Source organism: Nipponia nippon, unplaced genomic scaffold, assembly GCF_047370975.1.
Source record: "Nipponia nippon isolate SJK-2023a ecotype South Korea unplaced genomic scaffold, ASM4737097v1 scaffold_4, whole genome shotgun sequence".
NCBI lineage: Eukaryota > Metazoa > Chordata > Aves > Pelecaniformes > Threskiornithidae > Nipponia > Nipponia nippon.
In genome coordinates this window covers 57,295,064-57,322,154 of record NW_028262358.1, presented here as the reverse complement: position 1 = coordinate 57,322,154, position 27,091 = coordinate 57,295,064, and the positions used below count along the sequence as shown (strand labels likewise).

General features: G+C 41.7%; 1 protein-coding gene across 7 annotated transcripts in view; it reads left to right on the top strand.

Annotated features, from left to right (window-relative positions):
* Nucleotides 1–27,091, top strand: part of IPCEF1 (interaction protein for cytohesin exchange factors 1) — an 85,285-nt gene that overhangs the window by 13,814 nt on the left and 44,380 nt on the right. For 3 of the 7 annotated variants that reach the window (XM_087774170.1, XM_087774164.1, XM_087774161.1), the window contains exons 1-2: nt 8,836–8,883; nt 24,403–24,453. In XM_087774170.1, coding sequence (XP_087630296.1) covers nt 24,430–24,453 — 24 coding nt within the window. In that variant the 5' untranslated portion in view covers nt 8,836–8,883; nt 24,403–24,429. Of the gene's footprint in view, nt 1–8,835; nt 8,884–17,229; nt 17,298–19,554; nt 19,797–24,402; nt 24,454–27,091 lie in introns of those variants that run through there. The other 4 variants (XM_087774163.1, XM_087774166.1, XM_087774162.1 and 1 more) reach the window with 3 other exon arrangements.

Below are 27,091 nucleotides of genomic sequence, written 5' to 3'. Positions count from 1 at the left end.
GTTCCTGTGCTCTCTATTTTGGTATCTGCTGTTGGCCACTGTTAGAGACAGGGTTTGTGATTACCTTTACTTTGACCCAGTACAGATCATTGAATAAAAATTCTGCTTTTATTTCCTTTCCAAACCTAGCATGTAAGTAATTCAGAAAAAATAACCCATGAGATCAGTTTTCTTCAGCTTGTTATCGATGATACAGGTGCTTCACTTCTGCATCCCCTTGGGACACACATATTATTCATGCTTCTTTTTATATAGCGTGCTTGGGCCAAGCACTCTAGAAAGTGCTGAGGATGAAATCTCAAACAACATTGCATTCCTTTGCAATGGCCAAAGCAGCTTGCTTTAATTCTGGAGATCCTGCTGGTGCTATGAAGACTTGCACAGGGCCTCTCAGCCTTCCTGCACCACCTGTAACCTCTGACCTTGCTGTAGTATCTAGCTGTGGGAAGTGCCTTGCTCATACTGTCTCTCCATCAGCATCAGGAGGGATGTTGCCCTGGGCACTTGGGCCAAAGCTCAGTGGTAGCAGGGAGGTGGCTGGTGGGGAATGGCACAGACGGAGAGGTGCTTTGCCAGGGACTAAGACAAGCAAGAATGCCCAGAGGGTACCTTGGTAGTTTCTGACTGTGGGGAGCACCAGGGATGTTACAGTTGTGGTTACAACTGTAGCAGGCTGTACCACAGGAAGGGAACTACTTTAAAATGATGACACTGGGGAAAACATGTAGAGCTCCTTAGAGACCTGAAATTCGAAGACCAGGTGAGTGGGTGTCCTGGCAAGCAGGGGGGGCCCAGGAGGCTATGGAGGGCTTCTCAAAAGATATGGTGTTCTTCTAACTTTCAAAGATCCTTTGAACTCTTCAGCAAAGAACTGGTGCAGGCTCTTGGAGAAATGGTGTGTGGCAAAGCAGGAATCTGTACCATTGGCTTATCTAATCACCTCTCTCTTGCCTTCCCAATTCCCCTTTTTCATTCTTTCTGTAACCATTTGCCTTTGTTCCCCTCTGTCTCTTCTGAATAGACAATAAATTCCTATATGACAACAACTGTTTGAATGAAAAAATAAATATGTGAGCTTGAAGTGTTTGTTGAAGTGCTGTTACGCCCAAAGCCTTGCATGACGAGTTGTTTGGGTCTCGGCAACTCTTTATAGCAGTGGAATAACTCTGCAGGAGTAGTGGTGGCGTGGAGGAGCTCTGAGCCCTGCTTGAAGTGTCAGAGGATGGTGTGTGGCAATGCCACTGAGTCACGCTGGCTGCAGAGGTGGAGAGCAGCAGAGGGGCTCTTCATCTGCTTCATTTCCAATGCCTTGAACCTTGCTGCTTTCAGAGGAGCTTGCCCAAAGACTGATCAGTTTCAGTAAAAAAGGAAAATAAATATCTGCTCCTGGTGATGAGCTTGAAAGTTAGAATTGGCAATACCATGGATAACATTGTCTTTTTAATCAAGGAATATTTGGAAGGCTTTTCTGAGAGCTGGTTAAGCAATTGCTCCTTTACGACAAAGCAGAAACTAGTGGGGTATCCTCAGTGTGCCCGCATGGGAAGTTTTCAGTGCTTTTGCACAGAATTACTGTCATTAGCAACGTGGAAGTGTTGGCAGAGGTGTCACACAAGTTCTTAGGGTTTTGTTTGGTTTTGTTTGATCAGGGTACAATCTGGGCCTAACATTTTCACGTTCCTCACTTTTATACAATGGGCTTAACGCTGTAGCTGTCTTCCTCAAGATGTTTGGAGATCTCCAGACTTAAGCCTTCACGAATGTGAAGTGCCCTGTTGAGGCACATGTGAACCTAGAAGAAAAAAGACTTAGTAAAAAAAAGAACAGCAAGTCCCAATTACATTTCTTGAAGCCTAGTGTTTAGGCACTAGCATAGGAGCCTATTCAAAATAGAGAGAGAGGTTTTAACCGCTAGACCACAATGACTCAAACGTTTACTAAGACGTATCACAAAATGCTTTTATTCCCCTCTCTCACCTTATTATGACTGACTGTTGATGATGAAAAATGCAAATAAGCTGGGGGAGTGGAGGAAAGGTAAAAAACATAGCTAGGCAGAAAGAGTGACTGGAGAGCATCCTTCACCATCCTCCACCATTCTCATCCTGGTAGGTTTGTTGCTGTGGTGGGGATGAATGCTGTGGGGGAGGAAGAGAGAGAAAGAGGAAGTAGCAATCGCGGACGCTTTGCAACCTCAGCAGAAAATACTGATGAGAAATGACAAATACGCAGCTGATGCTGGTGCTCTTCCTGGCGAACGTGTCGGCGTTGCTGCATGACCCCATTTGCTCCTCTGTGAGAGCTCAGCCGTCAGCTTCCCTCAGCCCAAGAACGCGCACAAAGGAAATAAGCTGGGAGGGAATTTGATTTGGGGAAATTCAATTAATCCAAATGAATACAGATGCTGTGTATATACTTAATGATAGTATAATTTGAAAAGCCATTATTTGATAAATAGATGAGCAAACAAAGACCACGGTACGTCAGCCTTTTCTTACCAATGTTTCAAAAATTGACCTTTTATAAGTTAAAGATTTTTTGAAGGCTCTGTATTTCAGATGGCTGTATCATGACAGGATTTGAATTTAAATGCAGCTCATGTGACCCTAAAGGATGTTTGAATTCAATGCACTCTCAGTGACTTATATACAAAGTGATGAAAGTTTATTGATGAATTGTTGACAAATTGTGGAATTTGATGACACAAGTCAATTGCTGCATTGGCTTTTTATCTATTTATCTTATAGCTAGAATGGGACATCCCTCTTTTGGCTTCTTTACAAGTAATAAGATGCGTTAGCCTTAAGAAGCTTAGAGCACAACTCTAGAGTTATTTGAAAAAATAAATTTGAGATATGTGAAAATAATGTGTTTTTTTTTCCAGAAGACTTTCAAACACTTTAAAATAGTTTCATTTTCAAGACTTATACTAGTTTTTTTCCTTTTTAATTTTTGCTTTTGTGAAATGACCTTGTGTTTGGAATAGAAACTGTTGAGTGAGAATGCAAAAATGTGTGTGTTTTGTTGGTTTATTTTTCCTATTTAACTAATTTTTTTCTTCTCAAGAAAAGCGTTACATCCAGCAATTCCCCTCTTTTCTAATATAACTTTTTAATGTGAAATAGTTGTATAAAGGTCTTATTCCTTTTTCTGTCTGTGAAAAAACATGCTTTAAAAACTTTAAGTTTGGATGACTTGGCAGAACAGCTGAAATGAAGGAGAAGGATGTGTTGGCTTAGTGAGAAAAAATTTCCAAAGGAGTTTATTTTTGAAGGCCTCAGTTCATTACCATATCCCTAAGAGTGATACTTTGTGGCTGGATTTTACCATAGATTTTTACAAATGTACACAAATACATAGGTTCTAAACTTGTATTTGTATTCATCCATATCCTGCTCTTTGAATATATATACATCTTTCTACTTGTGGGAAGACTTTTTAATATCTTCTCTACACGTTTGTGGATGATCTGCTAGTCAGAGGTAGGTTTGGATCTAAGAGGGAATGACAGGCTCATTGCACCACCCAGGCTGGAGGGGAGCTCAGGAGGTCTCAGTCCAAACCTCCTGCTCATGGCAGGCTCAGCTGTGAATTCAGACCATCTTGCCCAGGACTTTATCCAGTCAGGTCTTGAAAACCTCTAAGGACAGAGACTGCATAACCTCTCTGGGTGACTGTCCTCATGGGGAAAAAGTTTTTCTTTATATCCAGTCTGAAGCTCTCCTGTTTCAAGTTCTGCCTGTTGTGGGTCATCCTCCTGGCATGCCCTGCTGGGAAGAGCCCATCTTCATTATCTTGCTGACCCCATCATAGGTAGTGGAGGGCTGCTGTTAGATGGCCCGTGAAGCTGTCCCTTCTTCAATCTGGAAATGTCTCAGTCCCTCAGTTTTTCCTTGCAGGACAAGTGTTCCAGCTCCAACCATCTTGGTGTCCTCTGTTGAGCTTGTTCCCATTTGTCACTGTCTTTCTTATATTGGGGGGGGTCCCAAACTGTATACAGTATTTAGATGTGGTTCAAACCAAGCCAAGGGGGATAATTATGTCCCTTGATCTGGCTATGCTCCCATCAATATAGCCCAGGATGCTGCTGGCTTTCTTGCAAGCCCACCACTCTCCCAGCATAGCTGGAACACCCGGTTTCTGTCACAGGGTTAGTGATGAAATCGTCTATGGGAATATTTACAATGGGAAGGTATTGCTGGCTTTCTGGCAGGTCAATGTGTTTTGAAACGTATACAGCTGCAACAAGCAGCAGTAGTGTTAATATGACTGGAACTGCTGAAGGCTTTTTATCAAAGATGAAAGGAAGGCAGTGGCATAAGGTTGTGCAAGAAATTACTTTGAAGGAAAGAATGGGATTTAGGATTCTGTACATATGTTAAACTCCTTGATTAGTATAGTGCTGCAGTAAACCCAGTGTCTAATGTTTAACTTTGACAACCGTTTGTTTTCAAGAGATGTCAGCAATTTTCTGGTCACTTTAAAGATGTTCTGTTTTTCTTTTCTGATAATGCTGTCCTAATAAAGACAGCTAATATACTGCCCTCCTGTGAAACATTTAATCTGGGGAACTCCAAATATTTTAGAGGTATTAATTAGCAAATTTTCATAACGTTCCTCCAAATGTAGGTAATTACTGTGTACCTCCTTTAAAAGTGTGGAGGTAAAGCTGTGGAAGTGGTCAGTTCAAAGTCAGGTAGTGAGTCAATGCCAGAGTTGGAGCTGGAGCCTCTGAGTGCTCGTTCCCTGCTCGAAAGCTGACAGTCCCATGTCGTCCATCAGCATTTTATTTTCACATTGGGATTTAGCCAAGTGGTAGAGGTAAATATACAGCTGATTTCCTTTCCTTTGATTTTGCAAATAATGCTCCCACAAGGTTGACTTGATCTGAGGGAGAGAGAAATACAAAATTGAAGTGATGTGTATAAAACCCCACTGTTCTCTCAACACTGGAATGTTCAAGGGCTGGTTAGTGCTCTCGGTTTCAAAATCACTTCATTATGTGAAACAAGTTAAAATAGAAAAGAAACCTCACAGAGGAAGTTGGAACATCTCTACTGCTTAGAAGGAAAACTTTATGGTAGTGGGAGTTGGTAGCTTTCAATCATAAATGTTAAGTGCCAGCAGCAATTGGTTTGCATGTAACAGATGGGTACGGCAAATATGAATCATACTGGTTGACAGAGACTCATCTCATCCCACTTGTGGTCTCTGCAGCTTGTGGTAGAAATCATGCAACCAATAGGGCTTGTTGGTAAGTGATATGTAATCTGCTTAACATGGCTTTCCCATACCTTTTGGTACATTCATTGGTTACTTAGTTGGCTGAATAGGCAAAGGAAGGCTCAAATGATACCTTGCTATCCTGTCTGGTAAGAAACAAACACTCACAGAGCATTTTTGAATACAAAAGACACAGTGTCTAATGGGATTCCAGTGCAAATAAGCTGCAAACTGGGTCACTTTTTTTCTGATTCCTGTGACAACTGCTGCTCAGCTCAAGGAGAAAATACAGATGCTATATATGTCTTGAATCTTCAGCCAGACAGATGTGTTTTTCCCTGCACAATGGATTTGCACAATTCCAATGGATTTGAAATCTGCTGTAGGCACACAATGGAAAAGTAGTTTTAACCTGCCTGCTTTCACCAAGCCTTACTCTTCTCATCTCTGTGACCTGCCCTCATATTCCTGGTACATATGATTTTGGTTATTCTGCTTCCACAATCCTTTTCTTCCTCACAAAGATCTTGCCAGATAAATGGGAATCGGGAATTCCTAAATTTTTGCAGTTCTGCCCCCCCCCCCCCGCCCCCCCACAAGTTTTCTTGTGTCCTTGTAGCCATGTTGGCAAGCTGTCAAGGGCTTGGAAGTCCCTTCAGAAACCTCTCTTCTGCTCCAGCCTCCCCCACTCCACTGGATGGAAGACTAGTGATTTCTACAGCATGTATTTGCACAATTTTATTCATCATTTTTTAACTCTCTGCATCACTCATCCCACTGAAATTTTTATTCTTGTGATGTGCAGCATCTGCCTCAAATGTTAGGGAAGGTCTCTTACTCTTTGTCACTGCTGTGGCTGTAAGAAGCTAGTAAACCTGAGAGAATAATTTTCTTATGCTGTGAAGTTTGCCATGTATGTTTCAACCTAATGTTCCTGGAAATTACCTCATTTACTGCTCTCTGCACACAGTGAATCACTATTTGCTCTGCTTCACAGAGTAATATTTTCAATTCTGCACCAACTTCCAGACTCAGTTCACTGCAGCAGTGAGTTCCAAATACTGTGCTCAAACCCACTTCCTTCTGTCCATTTTGTTTATCACCTTTAATTGTTTGTTCCTTCCCTTCTTCTTTTATATGCCTGAGAAAGAGTTGTGTTTTCCCTATATAAACCATAATTTTAAATATTTATGTTGAATCTCTTATCAGTTATGCCACACTACAAAGCATTGTTTGTATTAAAATCTACCTTGCTAGAAGAGCTTTTTTTTCCCCTGCAATTCTTGATCATTCTTTTCACTCTCTGCTATTTAGTCTTACAGAATTCTTTCTATTGTTTGTTGGTGATGGTTATTTTACGTAATATTCCACACAAGACTACCATTGATTTAAACAAAAGCATTCTTAAACCCATTGTATTTATTGACCATTCTCTTCCTTATTTGTCTGAACATTTTGTTCTGTTTTTGACCACAGCTGAACATTAAGGAGAAGCTGCCTTTGAACTTGTTGTACACCTCCTCTTTTAAGTTTGTTTGCAGCAACAGAATTATTAAGTTAATCAGTTGAGTATTTTCTACTTCAAATTTTATTAATGGAAATTTAACAACAAAGGTACATATACTTATCTTTGTCTTACCATGTATCTTCAAATGATACATTGGAGAGAAGTCTTTACAGATATCACCTTAGCTATGGTTTGGAAAAATGGAAAATGACTCTGTTGGTCAGAGGAGGGGGGAAGAGAAAGCAACATAAAATAAGTTTATTAGTATATTCTGAATGATATACAAGTGCTTCCCATCAGTGATGCAAAGTAGCATATGCATGCAATACAAATACAAGTCACCGAAGTGTGATGCATTTACTTATGTAGTCAATAGCTAAAAACTAAATTAAAAAAAAAAAAAAAAAAAGTGTGCAGCCATAATGGAAACTTTCCTCAGATTCATCTGTTTGAGGGTGATCTCTGTCATGGCTGGAAGCGGTTGAGGATGTGGCAGTTCTCCCCTGCCTATGGTGGCGCCAGCTCTCAGGTGGATGGACTATCGGTGCATTGTACTGGCACATCCCCCTCCCACAAAAGATTCATCTTCATAGCAAAATATCTTCTGGGTGCACTGAGGTACTTAAAACAATGTATGTTGCTCAGTGTGAACAAGGTTTTCAAGTTACTCCCCATAGACTGACATGAGTCATCCGTTTTCTGTGTTCTTATGCTTCTGCCAAGACTACTAGAAAGCCTTGTAATTATAAAAACTGGCATCAGCAGTTGGCAGTCATGGCATCAGCAAAGCCCAAATTAAATTTCTTCTGGGTGTCCTACAGGTGGCACTGTAATTTCAGTGTCATGAATAGTAAAGCACTCAGATCTCTGGATGTCTCCTTTACCTGCCTTTGGACCCTGCCTGGAATTTCCCTGCCACAGCAGAAAGAGATCTGAGGAAACACAGGAGAATCCCTAGACAGCAGCAAATCTCTGTCCTGCTTTGAAGAAACCGGCCTGTAATATTCCAGTGAGTCAAAAAGGAAAAATTCACTTCAAAGCATGCAATGATCTACCTTATTTTTAGCAATGCCTATCACTTTGAAGAAGGATGAGATTTAACAGAATGCGTGCCCTGTCTTTTCTAGACTAATGTGATATGTGAAATAAGTAGAGTTGTGTAGAGAGAGCAATAAAAATTATTTAGATATTTGTGCTATAATTAGATGTTTATTCATTCTTGAAGTTCATATACCTGTGGCTGAAACTGTCGAATACACAAGCCAGAAAAGTACCCAAAACTACAAGGCCCTGATTTTTATTTTGCTTTGTTCCCCAAGCCTAGTGAAAATGTAACTTACAGAAGCATCTGTCTCATATTTTGAATAAGGCTATTAATTTTGGTTTGCTGTTGCACCATGTAATAAAAAACAAAAAATGGGAAATAAAGATTGTTGATTTGAAACTATTAGACCTGTGTGCTCTTCTGCAGACCTTGCTGTCAGCCCCATCCCTGCCTGGATCGTATTTCCTGGGACACACCTTGCAGGTGACCCAGAAAAACCAAACTGGTAGCGCTTCATGCCCCATCCTCTCTTTTGTCCCAAGGGCTCCCCGGCCTCGGTGTGGCTGGGCTTGGGCTGTCCTGAGCTCTCCCGCACCTCGAGGTGCAGGGTTGGACCCTGGAGGGTCCCCGGGAGACCGAGACTGAAGGGGTGCTCCGGGGAATGGGTTAGAAACAGGGACTGCGCTGACGCTTGGATAGTGCGATTTGTTACAGGGCACCTATAATATGCTTTTTCCTGTCTTCCACAATGCACTCTGAGCCTCTTCTCAGAAGTATTTGACAACACAGTTTTAAAGCTAATTTCCATTTATGAAACAAAAAATTAAAAACCTAACCATCTGGGAATATTTCTAATTTTTTAGTCCCATCCCCTACCCCATTTCCATCTAGCTTAGTTCTACTATTAATAGTTCTGACAGGCATGGCTTTTAGCACTTGCCTTGATGCCTGGCTTGCGCTTTGCATAGTCATGACTTGTAGAAGAGACACCAGTTTCCTCTTGGGCAATTTCAGCATTGCAACCAATTTCTGTAAGAGTTTCCTCTCTGCTTTGCGAGGTGTGGGAGTTGACGGGACAAGTGTGGCTGTTTGTCAGAATTCCTTGCTGGTAAGGTTGTGGCTTATTTCTTTCCTCTTAAGTGGAAACATTAGTTGTTTCTGTCTAATGATATCTACTTTATCTCTTTTTTTTTTTTTTTTTAAAATATGGTTTTAGCTGATTAGAAAAAATGCTTACTTGGTACAATAGAGGAAGTTCACACTGGCACATAATTGCCCTTTTTTTTAAGGGCTGTGTAAAAGACCTTATGGTTCCTTCCCCCCTCTTCTGTTAAAAAAATGCAAATGGATTACTGAAAAATAATGTAAACATTAGAAATAATGGGGTTTGTTTGTGGAGTGAGGACAAGTAGCAGCATGTATATGAATGATTCCTATTTTGGACAAGTTTCATTCAGTTATGTTTTAAGATGCATCAAAGGACAGGGTGACAGCCTAGTCATGACTGTTTCACATAAATCAGATATTTGTGAAAACAAGTGTTCAGTATGGAAATGGAAGCAATTCCTTTATTGATTTTTAGGTTCCTAGAGAAAAATGTGAAAATCTATTATCACGTAAAGAGTATTTAAGGTGCAATACGGGGGTAGAATATAATGTGCTGTGGTGACAGCACTGAGCAGATCAATTTCTGTTTTTAATGTGAAAATAATTTTCAAATGCATTACTTTCGATGTTTTTCTCATAGACGTGAAATTGTGTGAGTAAAGACAAAGCAAAAGTACTATGTGAATGAGCTTACCCATGCCATGAACAAAAGGACAGCTGGAATTAAAATCTCCTGTCCTTTGCACTGAAACAGAAAACCCAAAACACTGACTGCATCTTGGGACTTAAGTTTTTCTCAACAAAATGTGCCTCTGGTGCAAGCTGAGATTAACAGCTTGTTTAATCATTCACTTACCTACTTGCTTCCAAGAAGTAATTTTTGGGTTGTAGGGCAATATGTATCTTTACTGGAGTCAATTATATTAATTGGAGTTCTTGGAAGGTTTATTATCCCTGCTCAGGAACTGCAGTTCAGCTCAGTAGGGTTTTTCTGTCTGCCAGTTATGCCAATATTTAATGGTTTGTGACAATTCATAAAGGAGAGAGAAATTGCTTGGTAGCTTCTCATGAAATGGCCTTTCTGTAGCTGCCCCCTGTACCTTCTCTGGGAAGGAGAGAGTCCTGCCATGCTGCTCCCTGTGCGTTGACTCTGGTGACACAGCTGCAAGCGATTTGATCAGGTGGAAGTCCTGCGGCATGGTGGAGATGGCGTGCCTCAGGTCAGGGATGCTGAAGCTCTCTGCTTTCAAATATTGCGTCGCTTTGACTTTGCCCAGCAAGCTGCCCTCACTGCTGCCCCTGGGAGAGTGGTCCGCTCCTCGAAGCAGAGAGAGTGGTTCCTCACACGCTATATTCAAACACCTGCTTTCCATTGGAAAGTCATGCTGGCTTCATAGGTGGGAAAGGTGAAAGGGCACATTAAAATGTATACTGTCTGCAAAAGCGTGCTTCGTAACAGCATCTGCACTGGAAGAATCAGGGTGATGGAAAGCTTTGTTTCACTTCATAAATGGCAAGAGTCATTAATGCCAGGCTGCTAATGTTCAGATGAACTTTTTGTGCAAGCTGCTTGCTACTTGTCCCCATGCATACTGGGAGACATGATTTCTTGCAGGGCTGCCTGGTGGCCAGAAAGTAGCATTTGCATCTCATTTTTTTTTTTTTTTGAGCATGTTTCCCTGAGTGGGTGCAGCAGCCGGGTGCTGCATGCTCAGCACAGCACGCTCTCCACCAGTGTCTGTGCAGTCCCTGTGAGGTGGCTGGGGGAGGCATTGAGCCGACATGGACTTCCACAGTTGTTAAGATGCTCTCTGTTTTGGCCTTGTTAATTCCAGATGTTTTCCCTTGCCTCCCAAATCCATCCCTTCCACACTCCCATATGATCTAGCTAAACTAACAGTGACTCAGTTGTGGGTGAATAGGATGAGGACTGGTTTGGATAAAGATGCAGAAGTAGCACACTGTACTGAGAACGGTATTGTTCACTGGCTTGATTAAATGGTACGGATGTGCAGCCTGCTGCTAATCATCTTGTCATGTGGAGGTCTTAGCAGATTCTCAGTTGGTGTTGGATCCTGAGGTAGGAGCAGTAACCCAGAGAGGGCTGTGTCACTAAATGGCATGTTGAATAGTTTCACTATTTTGTGCGCAGAACTGTCTTCAAGGGATCACTCAACCACCTGCTAACGCACCTAGTACTATTTATGGGCCAATGTAGCTAGTACTATTTATGAGCCTGGAGGAAATGTCCTGCCTGATGCATCACTTATTAGTAATGAAATCATGCTGAGTGTGGTTACACAATCACTGATCAGGGAGATGGGCACTGAGGCAATGTTGCATGTGAAACTATACCTATTACCCCTTTCTGCATCTCAATTTCCCTCTCAGCTGAAGCACAGCCACATTTCTGTCTTTTGAGAATTTTTCTGAGAAGCAATACATGCAGTTAAAGGCATAGCTCATCAAAGTGCTTATATGTGTAGACTATGTTTATGCCTTAGTGACATACATTTCTAAAAATATTTCCCTTCTGCAGCCTCCTCTACCCCCTAATTGTTCACTTCTCTTTCCTATCATCAAGTTACAGCCTGGCTGCCCTCCAGTGTCTGCCTCTTTTGCTTTTGCTATGGGGCATCACTGGCACAGGTCCCATGAATAGACTGAATTCTTCTGCCACGAAGAGTGTATCTGTCCTTCTTTAGCTCTATCTGCTGCCTCTGGCTTAGCTGAGTCATGCTTTCTCTGTACATACACTTTCGGTTGTTCCCATGTTCTTGTCTCTTTCCTCTCCGAACAGGTCTTGCTGATTGCTTCCAAGGAAAAAAAGATAAAGTAACATGGCCTTGCCTCACCTACTATTTCTTTAACTGCTGCTTCTCCTGCAGATATGCCTTCCTCATCTGGGAAGGGCTCATCTTCCTTTGACTTCCTTACCTTGCTTTTCTCCAGAACTTCCTCTAGTCTTTATCCCTTTTCTCAGCTAGTATGTTTTTATTTCTTCTATTAAATACAATCAATCAACAAAAATCTCTGTTCTCTGCCATCATTTTATCCTGGCACTTACCTTTGATTTTATCTGAAAATCTCTTCTTAAAACCTTAATGTCCATGATTCTGTCTGCCAATGGTTCTCCACCTGTTTTCTGAGACACACTTACAAATTGCTCTTCAGAATGTCCTGGTATACTCCAAAATACTGTCTATAGTCTACTAAAAGATCCTGTCCTTTGATCCATTTTTCCTCTGCACCTTATGCCCAAGTAATTTTATTCACAAACATCAGCGTGGCTTGTCCCCCTATGAAGGGCAGATATATTCCTATAACAGAGAGTTGTATATTTTTTTTGACCAAATGTAGAGTTTGGCCTGTCTCTCTGATATGTCATGGCTCAACCTTTAGTTGGACCCAGCCTGATCAACTTCTGCCTCTCCTAAATCATCCTTGCTCATTACTGACAATGAAGTTATGCTCCAGGTGCCTTCTTCAATTCTTTGTGTCCTCATTTCCAAGCTATGTTCAAATTTTGCACACACTTTCAAATGTCTTCACTCTCCATAGACGGCAATAAACTGTCATCCAAGTTGTCATTATCTCATGTCACATTTACTGAAATCTCCTATTCTCTGGCCTTGACAAAAGCAATTTCACCACTTTATATCAATTCAGAAGCCAACTGCAAGGATAATTTTCTTGCGCTGCTTCTTTGTTGAATCTCCCAGCCTATCTATTTACAGTTCTGGGCAGCATCAAACATACTGAGCCTTAACTCTCATTTTGAACTCCCTGGGATCCCTCCCTCCCTGGGATCCCTCTCTTAGTTTTACAAACACTTGAAAACATTATATCTCATTATTTTTCAAAGCCACTTGCTATGGCACTAACTCAAACCTTGACAATGTCTGTCCTCAGGCATGCCAAGACCCAAAATATGATCCTGATGACTCTTGTCTCACTGTTATCTTGGACTCCATCTGATTCCTGTCTGCATCCTCCTGTGTTGTCCTGTCTTAAACTGGAAGGTGCCAGGACCAGAGTTACCTTCTGTTTTCTTCCATGTTCCTACAGTACCTGACACATGGTCCATTATAATGGAAATAAATATATTGCAGTCCCTATTGCTAATACTTCAGAAAAGTTTCTTCAGCAATATTTTGGGTGGTAATGCTGTAAATCATTTTACATAGTTCCCTACTTTGTTACATTGTGTAGCTGCTTCGTTATCCTCAATCCTTCTTGTAAGGTCTCAGGAGAACCATGCTCTTATTCTTTGATGCATCCAAGCCTATAAGCTTCTTCCAGGAACAGCTTCTGGGTACAAGCACCATCAAAATACCGTACCAGCTGAGTCATATTAATTGTGCTTATTTTCTCTTAGTCTAAAGCAAATGCAATTGCTAGGCAATTCAGTTTAGCTTAAATCTCCTTCGTAGTTAATACGTCTCAGCTGACACATAGTAATGTGCTTGTGTGTCTGAGCTTTCTGTAGTTCCTTAGTGCACTCTTTAAACGATTTGTGTGGATCTCACAAAGTGCAAGAAGAATGGAGATGATGTCAGATAGTCAAATTTTCTCAGAAAGCAACAGCGTGAAGATGTTTGTAGCAAGTAGGAAGCAGCACTTCCCAAATTTGTTGTTGAACATATCTTCAGTTAAGAGCAAAATAGAGAATTGAGAGGGGAGGGAAGGGGGGGTGGAACAGGGAAACAGAAATTATTATTGTTATTATGTACTAGCAATTTAGTGCACTGGAGGGGTTCTTTTCAGGTATGATTTTTGTCTTGTGTATCTCTCTGGAGTCTTGTGGGTTGAACCGAAGTGCACCACCAGTGCACTTAAAGCACGTTTTCTCCTGCTGAGATGAAGACAGTACATGCCATTGCAGGGGTGAGCAAGATCCTCCAACAGTTTTGTCTTCTGGATGTGTTGTCTGTGCCTGGCATAAACTGCGTTTCCAGTAAGGATGCAGTGTGGAGATACAGTCCTAGAAGCACAGTGAATCACAGAAACTTAACCCCGGTCTTGGGTTCCTGCAACCACAGAGGAGACATCTTTCTCTTGTTTTGGGTAATTGCTGAGTCTGTAGGGCTTTCTCCAGTTCCTCCGCTTTGATAATTTCTGATGAGACCTCCTTTCAGATGGTAGTTGCGTTCTAGCCTGTCTCCTGATGGAAACCTTTGGATAGCTTTAAAGACAGCTATTTAGCATACTTAACTATTTTGCTCCTACTTTTGGTCCATAATATTGCTTTATACTATATCAAATTATATTATATTTGGGCCCTATGTTGCTGCCTGCAGATGTGCAAGGACATCGGGTGCTCAGTTAAAGTTTGTATCTTTTCTCCACTGCTGCTTCCCCCTTCTTTCACTTTTAATGAAGTGACACAGTAGGAACATATTGGTTCCACATGCAACACATTATGAAATGTGCTGAAAACTTGACTGACATCCAGTTTGAACAGCTGTTCGACCTTCTGACCTGACTTACAAAGCCCTGTGGAGTTTCAGCCTTGGCTACCTTGAATTCAACATTTCACCATTCTTTTATCCTAATATTTGTGGTCAGCTCACTTTCTTCTGCTAAGAATTGGGGCTTAAGCTCTGGAGTGGTAGACATCTAAAAAAATAAAAAAACCAAAACCAACACAAATATTTTGAAAGTGAGTCCTCTGGAGTAGTTTGATTTTCTTGTTTGGAGTAGCTTGGATTTTTTCGTCCTCATTGATCTCAACAAATCACAGATTGATGGTCAAAAGTCCATGCACTTCATGTGAAGTGGGTTTCTTGTGCCAACCTTCTTAGGAATTTGGGTACATTTTATATTATTGCTCAATTGTGTGTAAGTTATAAAATTGAAATTTAAGGACTGTAATAGAATTTGAAAAATAAATATTTCAAAATCAGGACATAATGAACTTCAGACATGATATTGTGGCTTGATTCCAGTTACTGTTTTTGTCATCCTACGTTGGGCTATAGGTTTCAGCAAAAGGAAAGATTAATGAAAAAAAGAAAATAATATTGTGAGACAATACAACTGTAAAAAAATATTTTTGTCTAATTAGTCATTTAGTTGTTAGACTGTTTATCTAATTTGTCTTTTTAGATAAAAACAATTCCCTTCATTTTTTTCATTATAAGAAAGCAAGACTTTTCCTTCAAAGCTGGTTATTTTTTAACAAAGCTTGTTATACTTCATGTTTTAAAATCTCTGGGTTTTGGCAGAGAGCAAAAAAGTGTTTTTTTAAATGAAAACTGTTTTCTCTGAGATTCTCTGTGAAAGAGAAGTACAAAGCGGAACTAATGATAGCTTGAAGATGAGAAATCTTCTGTGGTCATGATTATGGTGTTAACTTAGTGAATAAAACTCGCGTTAGTTGATGGGATTTAAAATTATCATATTGGCATGTTAATGTCATTGAAGTGTGATGCTTATCTTGTTCACATTTAGACTTTTTTTCAAGATATTTCTTCGTCACTGAAAAAACGAGGGTGGAATGGACAGTAAACAGCTCTTGCTCAGAAAGACAAAGTGTTTACTGGTATTGAGTAGGACTTTTGCATTCAGATGCTCCCCTCAGAGCTCTGTGTGCTCACTGAGGTGTTTCTGGTCATGCCCGCATGTCTGAAAAGCACCATCACCCATCATGAGGCAGTAATTCAGTTGTGTTCTGCCAGTGATGTGCCTAGAGGAGCTGTATCCAAATTTTTCGATGATCTTTCAATCTTTCCAGTCTTTTCCATGACTTTGACAGGAGTATTACAACCTTGTTGTACTCAACAATGCTTGCAAAACAGATGTGCTAAATTATAATATCTAGTCAGAAGGCATGAGGAGCTATCTAGCTGCCAACAGAAACAGAATGCATTGTGGTGCTTACTTGAGTAAAGCCTGAGAGATCAGCTAGGAAGACAAATACACCATTCCTTCCTTGTGTCAGAAACAGTGTGTGTTGAAAGTTTTGTCATCGAGTGAGTTGATTTAAACTGAGACAATTTAAATTATGGGTGTTTCAAATCCTTATGTTAGCCTCAGACTCTTCAACTGGTATAAACTATAGGTCTGCTGCAGTGGGAAATACCAAGAGTGGGATTGTTTTTCTCCAAGCATTTACTGCTCGTTAATTATTTGTACTACCATGGGGGGTTTGTTACCAAATTTTTTTGTTGCCAAAATGGCATATGGCATGAGAGGGAAAACTGAAGTAACAATTAAAAATAATTTATTTAAAGAGGATCATAAAAGTAAAAGTAACTATTGAGGCTGCAATTACTGTGAGCTATACACTGCTATTAAATATTTGATAATCTTAATTTTATTTTGTCTTTATTAATATTTTTTATCACTGGAAAGTTTAAAAGTTATTTTGTCTATTTGCTTTTCTTATGTAATACTTGAAAGATATTTGTATAAGAATTAAGTTAAAAAAATGGAGGTACTCTATATTGGAATACACTCATCAAAATATAAAACAACATAAACAGCTGGGGACTGGTTTAGAAGAAAAACAGAGAAGAGAGAGAATCTCTCCTTAGAAGAAAAAGGAGAGAGACAGACAGAGACTTAACTTTGTATAAAGTGTTGGGAGAGCCATAATATGGTGGAATTTAAGGGAAAAAGTTTGGTAACATTTTTTTTCATTGGTTTTGGCTCATGACATCAAAAAAATCCAGATCTTCTGAGAAACCCTGGAAATTGTTCCTGTGAAAGGAAAAGTTCAGTTTTTAGTTTTCTGCAAATAGTTTCACCATATTGCTTTCTCCTTTAGGAAAATGCTCATTGCTTGCTTTTCAGATTTTACTACAATGAGGGCAACCCTAGAGAAAAGGAGTAAGGAAAAATGTTCATTTCTGTACCATTTAAGAAGCAAGTGTCTGATGTAGTCAGAGCTGCATTTGCAGGAGTAGCAAATAGTCATCTTTAATGATTTATTTCTGTGTGCAGATGTTCTGGCAAAGGCTACAGTGTTTAAGAAGCAAGAATCATAGTAAATTCTGAATGCCTAGAGGCACTGATGGCTGCGAAAAGTATTGCAGCAATCTTTTGCAACCAGTAATAGTTTTTTTCGAAGTTTTATTTCAGCTCTCAGGGCCAGCCAGCTTGTGATGATACCCACCTTGGACAAGACCCCCTTTTCATGCTGGTGGGAGGCTATCTTCTAGCAGATATTTCTTATTATGCTCTTTTTGTGTGGTGTAGCAGGCTTTCTTTTCTTGCTCATTGCAAACATAAATTAAAGACAGCTGGTAGCAATTTGAACAGATAATGAGAGTTAATGTGATTAAAAGAAAACCAAACCTACTGTTGAAATAGTCTAGAATCAGCAAAGCTATTGATGATTAAACTGGATTCCCAGGACAAAGTGTTTCTAAGAGCTTTTTCTCATCATATCTTTGAGCTTTTATCCTCAAGGTAACTTTTTGCCTTTCAGCAGTCCATATCTGGTCTAACTCAGATGTACAGAGAACAGCACTAGGCTCCCAGTCGCCTGCCCAGTTTGCTGGCCTGCCTCTCCTGGACCTTGGAGAAACTCCGTATTACATACTGGCACGTGGACCTGGATGTTGATTTGAGGAATGGGTGCTGGTTAAATTTCTCTGGAAAAGCTCTGATGTGAGCAGTCTAGTTTTCTCCATTCTCTTGTTCCTGAGGAAATGCCTTTCACCCATGGGGAAGAGAAGACTACATGTAAATCTCTATGGCCGACCAGGCTTCACTGTAGCGCGGGAGCAGTTTCACCCTCCTCTGGTGCAACCTGCCAGGGCAGTTTGCTGTTGCTATAGCTCACCCAATGAGATTGGTCTATTGCACAGGTGACGTTTGAGCACAGTGCATGTACTTTGTGTACTGTGAAGGGTGGAAGGAAGATAAACTCTTCAATGCTCCTGATCTTTTAACAAAGAATCAAACAGGACTTTCAAGACTTCTGTTTCTTGTGAACTTTGTGAACATGGAGTACAAGTCTTTGATGGAAGAAGCAGCAAGTCCCCCAGCTATTTCTTCTTTACTTCATCCTCATAATCACTAACACAACAATTTTGCTTTGCTTTTTAAAAGCTCTTCTCTTGACATTTCTCTGGAAGCGTGAATGCTGGCCTTTTGTATAGAGCTGTCGATGTAACGAACGTTGCCTGGGTAGAAGAAAAGAGAAGAGGATTCACATCTAAGCTTTAGAGAGTGCAAACAGTAGCAATTTTTTTTGGCCTTTTGTTCTCAAATGCAGGAGCCAAAAGTGTGCTCCTGTTATCCTGATGTATTACGTTGCAGTTGTGGCAGTTGTAATGGGACTGAATTTCCTTGTTGCATCTCTTGTCAAGGTGGCAGCTTGGGAAATATTGCTCAGGTAACTGTTTTTTTGGACGTAGGAGAAAACTCCATCCACAGTGCTCTGGAGAGCAGCGGGAAACATAGGAAGGACCGATTGGCTTCTGCTCTAGCACTGGCTTCGTTGCCTTAAATCAAACTATCGCTACCCATGAGATACTTCCAGCAATGTATGGGTGGGGGCTGAGCCCCTCTGGACAGCCTGTCAGGGCTGCGGGGAGGCCATTCCCCACCTGCGGCACTCGTGCCTCCGAGGTGGGTTTTCATCCTGATAGCCACTGGAGGGGAAATAGTAAAAATTCTCCAAAAAGAAAATGACACTGTGCTGTGCTGGGCAAGGACCCTGAAGTCAATTTGTTCTTGAAATGGTGTGGGGCAGAGCTGGAAGCCAGGGTGTGCCAGGCAGCATCCCCTTGTCAGCTCTATCTGGAAGAAATTTTTTTTATTAGTCTTATTGATGACAATACCTTTTCTCTTTCTTTTTTCCTCTGAACCTCGTCCTCCAAATTCACAAAATGTTTTGCAGCAGCTTATTGCCATGATTAATTTTTTCAATTTTTACCTTCCATTGGATGCATAGAACCTTCTGCAATGCCTTGATAGCAGATGTTTGTCGGAACTGCCTTCCAGTGAGGATGTGTCAGGTTCCTGTCACTGCAATGATCCACGTTTATGATTAGTGCAGCGGTTCTGTGCCTTTGTGCTGGGGGGAAACATCCCCTTCACGCTCTCTTTAGGTGCTGGACCTTGCTGTGTTCCCTCAGAACTGTGTTTGCTGAATGGCTGATCTGAAAAAATAGGGGAGGGAACGATGGTCCCTCTCCCCTCATCTGTACCTTTTTGCAAGGGACTTGCTTCAGGGAAACCCCTTAGATTGTTGTCTTAGGAGAGGCTATAGGCTTTGGGCTTTTTTTTCCTGCCTCCCCTCTGTGTTTCATCTTCTAGGCTAGCAAAGAACTGTGCATCTTTGGAAGAGAGCAGAACACCAGGGAAGTGCTTCTTTAGACCTGGAGTGTTTCCTTACCCCTTAATTGCACTACCTCTTCATCCATTTCTGCAGCCAATTTAACTTTGCCTGCTTTTATTGCCTGCCACAGCAAAAGAGCCAGCTAGGAGGCAGTAGTAATTGCAGTATTGCACTTAATATTTCTGCAAACTCTTCCTTGTCCTTCAAACATAACAGCACTAGGAATCAGCACACCACTATAAAGAGTCTGCATGCAACCTCACATTTGAGGCAGACACACTTCACTAAGCATACCATTTTGATTTCTTGTTTTTGTCTGTGAGGCCACAGAGGCAGCTGGAGCATCTCTTTTCTGTGGAACATCTTTTTTCTTTCCAGCCCCTCTCCTCCTGAAGGCAGTGAGCGTGGGCTCCTGCAACTGCTTGCTCAGAGCTGTCAACATCTGGAACCTGCTGCTCTTGGGCTTCCTGGCTGGACTGACAGGACCTGGCTGTGATCCAAGCAGGGCGATGTCTCCAGACCCTTTCTGTCTCCGAGACGGGAGCAGTGAACTTTGTTCCAGTTTTTCCTCGCCCTCTCCCAAATGGAGTCAGAAGTTGTCTTTTTTGAATTGCTTGCAGGTGAGGGGATTGAATAACTTCAAATGCATTTGAAAGTAAGGTTATAACCAATGGTATTACAATGTGACAAATGCATTTTCTTGCTGCTAGGCCTGTGACAAGAACCCTTTTGACTTTTCAAAGTGTAATTTTTATATAACAAGCTTATATTTGTCCATTGTGGTGAAAGCTGAAGGTATACTCTGACAATTATGACTTATGATTATACTTTAATGGACTGTTTTTTTTCCGATGCTAATGATGAATCTGTAGTTTCATCTGCAGTTGGAAACATGAAGTCATGGGGACCAAGGTGGGTGGGACATAACTCAATCGGGGTGGGACGGTCCATGAGCTTTTGTGAAAAGTGCCTTAATGTCTGTTTGTCATTGCCCCATGGCACAGCCCCAGCTTAATATCTGACTTTCCTGATGAGCCAGTAATCTGCAGATCAAGAAACTCCTTGTGCTAGTAAGATAGTTAATTTAGATAGCTAATTAGCCAGTTAAGTAACTGACTAGATCTCATTAGTTAGTAATTAATGGTAAGGTTCTGTCAGATTAAATTGTTCTCTAGTAACCCAAAGGACAATTATGAGCTTACAATTACTGTGATTATTTTTCCCCTGCATCGTTGCAAGAGCCCCAGTTAGAGGTAATGTGATAATTTAGGACTATTATATAAGGGTGTCTCCTTGACACAGGACAGTGCTTCAAGCGTTGCTATGATTTGGGGCAATGCTATTCCTAATGCCTGGTAAGTGAGATATGTGATTAAGTAATCATTGATTTTTTAGGGAAATTTTTGTAGCACTATCCCTACTTTCATATTGCCTGTCAATTCGTTGCCTATTGAAGCGCACATTGTTGCAGGCAGCCAAATAAACAGAAATCAAGCAGAGAGGTTAAAGCTGGTGACCTGTGTGAGAAATGTAAATAGAAGGAAGGCAAAAAGCTTATTTTCCAGGTTGTTTTATAGCCCTGACTTAGTGCTTGGGAAAGCGGAATTTTTGAGTAGTCTGTGTCAATGCCATCTGAACAGGAACTGAGCTACGCGCATTTTGGGTGCTTCTGCAACACAGATAGTTTGAGTCATGTTACATATCTCAAATATTTTGCTCAGAGGCAGGAAGGCATATGCCCACTCTGGATGTCATCTGAGGGATGCCTGGAAGGCATGTCTGGCAGGTTTATACCAATATCATTGTAGATCGACATGCAGTCAACACTGTAGCTTGTAACTGGTAAGAGACAGTGTCTAGCCTTGTGGATTTTGACTTCCACAAGAGGAATATTACTAATGAATTAAGATTGCTTTTTAATTAGAATCATTGGAATCTCGGTGGTTTTTTTTCCCCCCTTTTTTCCACCCTTAACATTGTCTTTGATTTTTAACAGAGATATTTAGATTTATTTTGGAAGAGATGATGTAGTCAGATGGAAATGATTGCAAGATATTTCTGATAAGTGACTTGCTGTGTTTCCACATTTGTTGCATCAGCTATTACTCATGTACCTACTTGTTTATTACTCTTCTTGAAAGAGCAGGAGTGAAGTGGGACTAATAAAGCTATACAACCTGATATTTATAGTTCGGTTGTTGAATCAAAATAAAAAATCCTCAAAAACTTGAATTAGAAATCTTTTAGCTGAAACCACTTTTGACATATTGTATTCAATTCAGACTGAAATTAAATGAGTTGTTTCAGGCACCTCTAAGAAAAGCCAAAGAAATGTATGTATGGTTTACAAACGGATAATGTAAATCCATCCCCTTTGCTTTTATCCAGTAGATACATTTATGTTTTATCCTCCAGGAAGTGAGATATTCGAGCTTTCTTTCTCCTTTATAAAGCCATTTGAAGTAGGAGAGGTTTCACTGTGCCTCGTTTTATTTTCTCTCTTTGGTTTGTTCCACTTCGCAATTTTAGTGAATTGAACATCCATCACAGCAGACTGCAATCCCGGTGTATGTTTTCCATGTAGGTGCCTTAATCTGTAGGCTGGAGGGTTTCCCTCTCCTCCTATTCCTAGATCTTATCTCGTTGCAAATGGAGAGGTTTAGGAAGAGGGTTGGAATCCCACATCCTCACCTTGGTGCTTAGGTCTCTCACCTTTGGGGGGGAGACCCCAATTCAAATTCAGTGTCCACCTGAGTCAAGACAAGGATACACACATGGGTGTCTCCAGTCTGTAATATAGCACCCTGAATCCTATGAAACAAGGTGGTCTGGGCCAGGTCTTCTCCTGCTGCAGCTGTTCCAGTTAGGAATCGGGTCACCTTCCTGGTGGTATGAACTCAAGTGTTGTCTCCTACTAACCTCTTGCTGGCTTGCCAAGCTCCCGAGCTCAGGTGTAGATTTTGTGGGCTGGTAAACTCTTCCGCCAGCAAAACCACCAGCCCTGGGCACACTCCTGGGCTGCCATGGTGTGACTACCTACCATCGCACAGAGGACACACAAGGGGCACAGCTCAGCAGGAGTTGCTAAGTGCAGCCTGTGGGAGGGGAATATTGGGAGGTGGGGGGCTATGGTTCTCAGAGACAGCCCCTGCAGGTTCATGCTGGACCATCCAGTAAGGTGGGTATCGACTAGCTCTACTTCAGTGGCCGTATTTATCCAGCTCCTTCTCCTAATTCACTTGTCTCTTCAGAAAGGATAAATAGTTTTCCCACAGTGCACCTGCAGAAGATTGAAAGGAAACACTTATTTTACTGTAGTGCAGAGATAAACAGGTTATGCCCTTCTGAAATGTTTGTTTTGCAACAGTTGAGTACACTTGAGTGGACATAAAAATCCTGGTGCTATTTCACAGTGTAACTAATCTCACTCAGGCTGGGTTTACTTAGGAGAAATAAACTCAGGTTATGTGTATGAGAGTTATTTCTGCAGTGAACGTGTGATTTTTTTTTTTTTTTTATGTCTTTCTTTACACAGGGAATAATAAATTATACTTTTAACCAGAATGAGACAGAAGTCAATGCTGCTTTTGAAAATTGGATGCTGGCTCAAAGATTGCTTATCCAGTTTCTGAAAACTAAACAAAAGTTTGAGTTAAAGTCACTGAGAAGGTTCTGCTGAGTTCCATTTCAACTCCTTTGGCACAAAGCACGCAGGCGGAAATGTTTCCTTGCCAGTTAACTAACACTTCTCCTCTTGCTCCTGGTACTGTGGCTGATTCAAATCTGTGCAGTTTGTATAATTACACCCCACCCTCCCCAAACCCAAAGCACACATGAAATGAAGAAATGACAGGAAAAAGGCCACATGTCACAATAACGACTACAATTTGGTCTGTTATTCCTGTGCTTTCTGGCTTGGTATTTGAGACTTGATGTTAATTTGCTTGTATAACTAAAGGTGTTTCCTCTGTTTGTTTATACTAACTATGATTTCTAAACATCCTTGCAATTATTTGCCATAACATCTCTCCTCATCATGATATTACTTCAATTTGAGCCACTTATAGAAAGTGCTTCTTTCTATTTTTGAACAGAAACAGTTGGGAGCCAGAAAAATACGTATTTGTTTGCCTTTCTATTTTTGCTGGAAGCCAGTAGGTGGGTTTTTATTTTCTGTTTTAAGATTTTATTTTCAAACTAAACCAAATATTATGTATGAGGAACGACACATATCTTAAATTACTGGTTTTAGTAACAGGAAAAAGTTCTTGCTAGAAATTCTTCTGAAGTGTGGCTCTATTTCTGGAAATCCTTTTTTGCTCACTTCAACAGTCTTGTATCCTCTCCCATTTCACTCAATGATTCTTTCATACACAGAGGGGTGAGTTTTATAGGAACTTTTCTGGGACTAAAAATCTGGTATGTTTTCCTTCATCTTGTACACTCCACTGATTCTTTCATCATCTGTCCATTCTACCAGCCGAAGGAAAATCATGTAGGGAGTTGACTACTGGTTGTGTATACCAAATGAAATCACTTGAGCTGTCGCCTAAATGGATAGCTACTAACTTTGTGTGTCTTTGGAAAGTAAACCCTGGTGACTACTGTTGCACTGCACAGATTTTGCTCTCCAGAATGGAAAATTGCAATTCATTATGAAATGAGTAGTCCAGTATGAGATCTCATCCCGTTCAGGAGAGCTGGCAGAGACTACCTGATTAGAATTCCCAGAAAACAGTGGGAATTACTCAGCTGAAGCAGAAATAAAAATCTTATAGATTTCTTTCCAAGTAAAAACCAAAATGAACAACAAAAAAACCCCCAAACCACTCCCAGTTTTACTTATTTATTCTCTATGCATGTCCTAAAAAAACAACCCAACCCACCCAGCCCCAAAACCCAACCTAATCAAACAAAAAGCAATCCCCCCAGTCACATCCATGACCTTTATTCTGTTTATTTCATAGAAAAGCTTGGATAGCTTTGAGTTAGTGTTCCTTATCACTGGTTGACTTCTAAATCAGTAAAATCAGTTCACATGACATAGCATTATCTTTGGAAAAAGTCTTTTTTTTTTTTTTTTTTTTTGAGGGAGTGCGTGGAGTGAGGAGGGTAAAGTTGGCAGGCCAAAGCATATTAACACATTTTTTTACTCTACTGCCAAGACTTATGTTATATGAAAATATAATACAGAACTTAAGTAAACAAAACTTTCTCTTTTTACAGCTTTCCCACTAAGCTTTGAAACCATTCATGGAAGCTGATGGCAACGCTCTCGTAAGTATAATTGAAGTTACGTCAGAGTTACTGATGAGTTGAAGAGGTCATATGTTCGGGTTGTGTCCTTGTAATCATAGAAGACTGTGGACAACATCAATATCCAAACGAGATCTTGCTTATGGGCCAGGCCAAGTGGTGAGACTGCCACAGGCTGTACCAGTTCTGCTCTAAGGATGAAATGAAGCCTACCGTATGGGCCTGATGCCAGGGGTGCCCTCACTTCCAAGTCCTGACCCTCAATGGATGAGAAAGCAGTAACTTAGTATACATGAGCTTTGCAAAGGATTTTGTTAGCCACATGTCTGCCTAACCCTTGAGAAGCTTAAGGAAAGTATAGCTCTGCAGAAGATGAACTATCCATCATAGCTGCCTTTGGTGCCTTCTCAGACTCGTGCATTGTGAGTTGAACTTCATGAGACATGAAGTCTGGTCTTCAGTATTAGGCCAATGCCCCTGCTTTTGCTTGTAGAACATTTTTTTTAATTCCCCCCGAAACAGCCTCATACACCTATTTCACCCCATTTTTTTCTCCTGGAGATTTTGCATTTTGCAGGCTGCAAGCCCCTCAGTCTCTAGTCAGAAGCACCCCCTCGGGTGATCCTCAATGGGTCCTGGCAGCTCCCCAGCGGGATGCTACCCACTCGAGTTTGGTTCCCGGAGACGATTGCTCAGGGCTACCCATTTGGAAGGGAGCCTGGAAACATGTAGCCCCCATGCTATATATTTGCAAATCCTTGCTGTCAGGCAAGGACAAGGTAAGGGGAGCCACAAGGGTGTGGGCCCAAAGAAGCTCTAGCAGCTACTAACGATTGTGATCAGCTGCCCCTGACCCAGGGTGCCTGGAGCCTTTGATGCAGCTCGCTCTGATTAGGGAGGGTCAAGCACCCTTTAACTGGTGCTCTGGAGGGACCTGTCTAAGAGCCAGGCCCAGAGCACAGCCAACAGACCCAGCAGTTTGTGCAGCAGGCTGTGAAGAAGGAGCAAAGTAAGGAGGCCTCAGTTGAAATTGCGCTGCTGTAACAGTCTTAGACATGGTGGTAACAGGGCAGTTTCCCCCACAGATGTGGGAGCAGCTGTCCCTGCTAGGGCAGAGGCTTCCACGCAGACTGAGCAGATGGTGGATGCAGCCCTCCAAGTCCCAGACTGCAGGAAGTGCCTGGGACCTCTCTCTGAGGCCAGGAGAGATGTCCATCTGCCCTGCAGGAGGTGCACCATCCTGGAGGAGCTGTGCTGGCAAGTGGAGGAGATATGGGAGGAAGTGAGCAGGCTGCACAGCATCAGAGAAAATGAAAGGGAGATAGATAGGGTCTTTTCTCTGAGACACAACAGCTTGAAGAACCTCAGTCCCCAGCTGCAATGGAGAAGCAGGAGGTGTCTACCCCCACTATCAAAGTAAGCTAAACCTCCGGAGAAGAGGAAGGATGGAAGTTGATGACTTCTAGTACCAAGAGAAAGGCTCCTGTCCCACCTAAGAACTTGCAGCTGCAAAGTAGGTTCACTACCCTCAAAATTGAAGAGGAGCCAGATGTTCCTACTAAAAAAGGACCTGGTTCACCTAACTGTAAACCATGCAAGGCTACCAGGAGGAAATGGTGAGTCATTGCAATGGGGGACTCCCTGCTGCGGGGGACAGAGGCACCCATCTATAGGCCCGACCAATCACCTAGAGAGGTTTGCTGCCTGGCAGGGGCCAGGATCCAGGACGTTGTGGAGGGACTTCCAAAGCTTATGTAGCCCTTTGATTTCTACCTCCTAATGTTATTCCATGTAAGCACAAATGGTACCGCCAGGAGAAACGAGTATATGCTGGGGGCTGCCCAGCTGGAAAGCAGCTTTGCAGAAAAGGACCTGGGAGTCTTGGTGGACTTCAAGTTGAACATGAACCAGCAACGTGCCCTTGCTACAAAGAAGGCAACTGATATCCTTGGCTGCATTAGACAAAGTATTACCAGCAGGTCAAGGGAGGTGATCATTCCCCTTTATTCAATGCTGGTGAGGCCAGACCTGGAGCACTGTGTCCAGTTCTGGGCTCCTCAGTACAAGAGAGACATAGACATACTGGAGGGAGTCCAATGAAGGGCCACAAGGATGATTAAGGGACTGGAGCATCTAATATATGCGGAAAGACTGAGTGAGCTGGGACTGTTTAGCTTGGAGAACAGGCTGAGGGGGATCTTATTAATGCATGTAAATACCTGAAGGGAGGGTGCAAAGATGATGGAGCCAGGCTCTTTTCAGTGCTGCCAAGTGACAGGACCAGAAGCAATGGGCACAAACTGAAACACAGGAGGTTCCCTCTGAACACCAGGAAACACTTTTTTATTGTGGGGGTGACTGAGCACTGGCATGGGTTGCCCAGAGGGGCTGTGGAGTCACCATCCTTGGAAATATTCAAAAGCTGTCTGAACATGGCCCTGGACAACCACCTGTAGGTATCCTTGCTTGCGTAGGGGGGCTGGACTAGATGACCTCCAGAAGTCTCTTCCAAGCTCAACCATTCTGTGATTCTGTGGAAAAATAGAATCTCTAAACTGACAGAAGTCTCTCACTGAAGTTATCACTTCTCTCATATGTTTTTGCTCATCGGTGGAGCCTGCCTGGCAGAGAAGTGGCTGTGAACAACACTGGGTTGTAC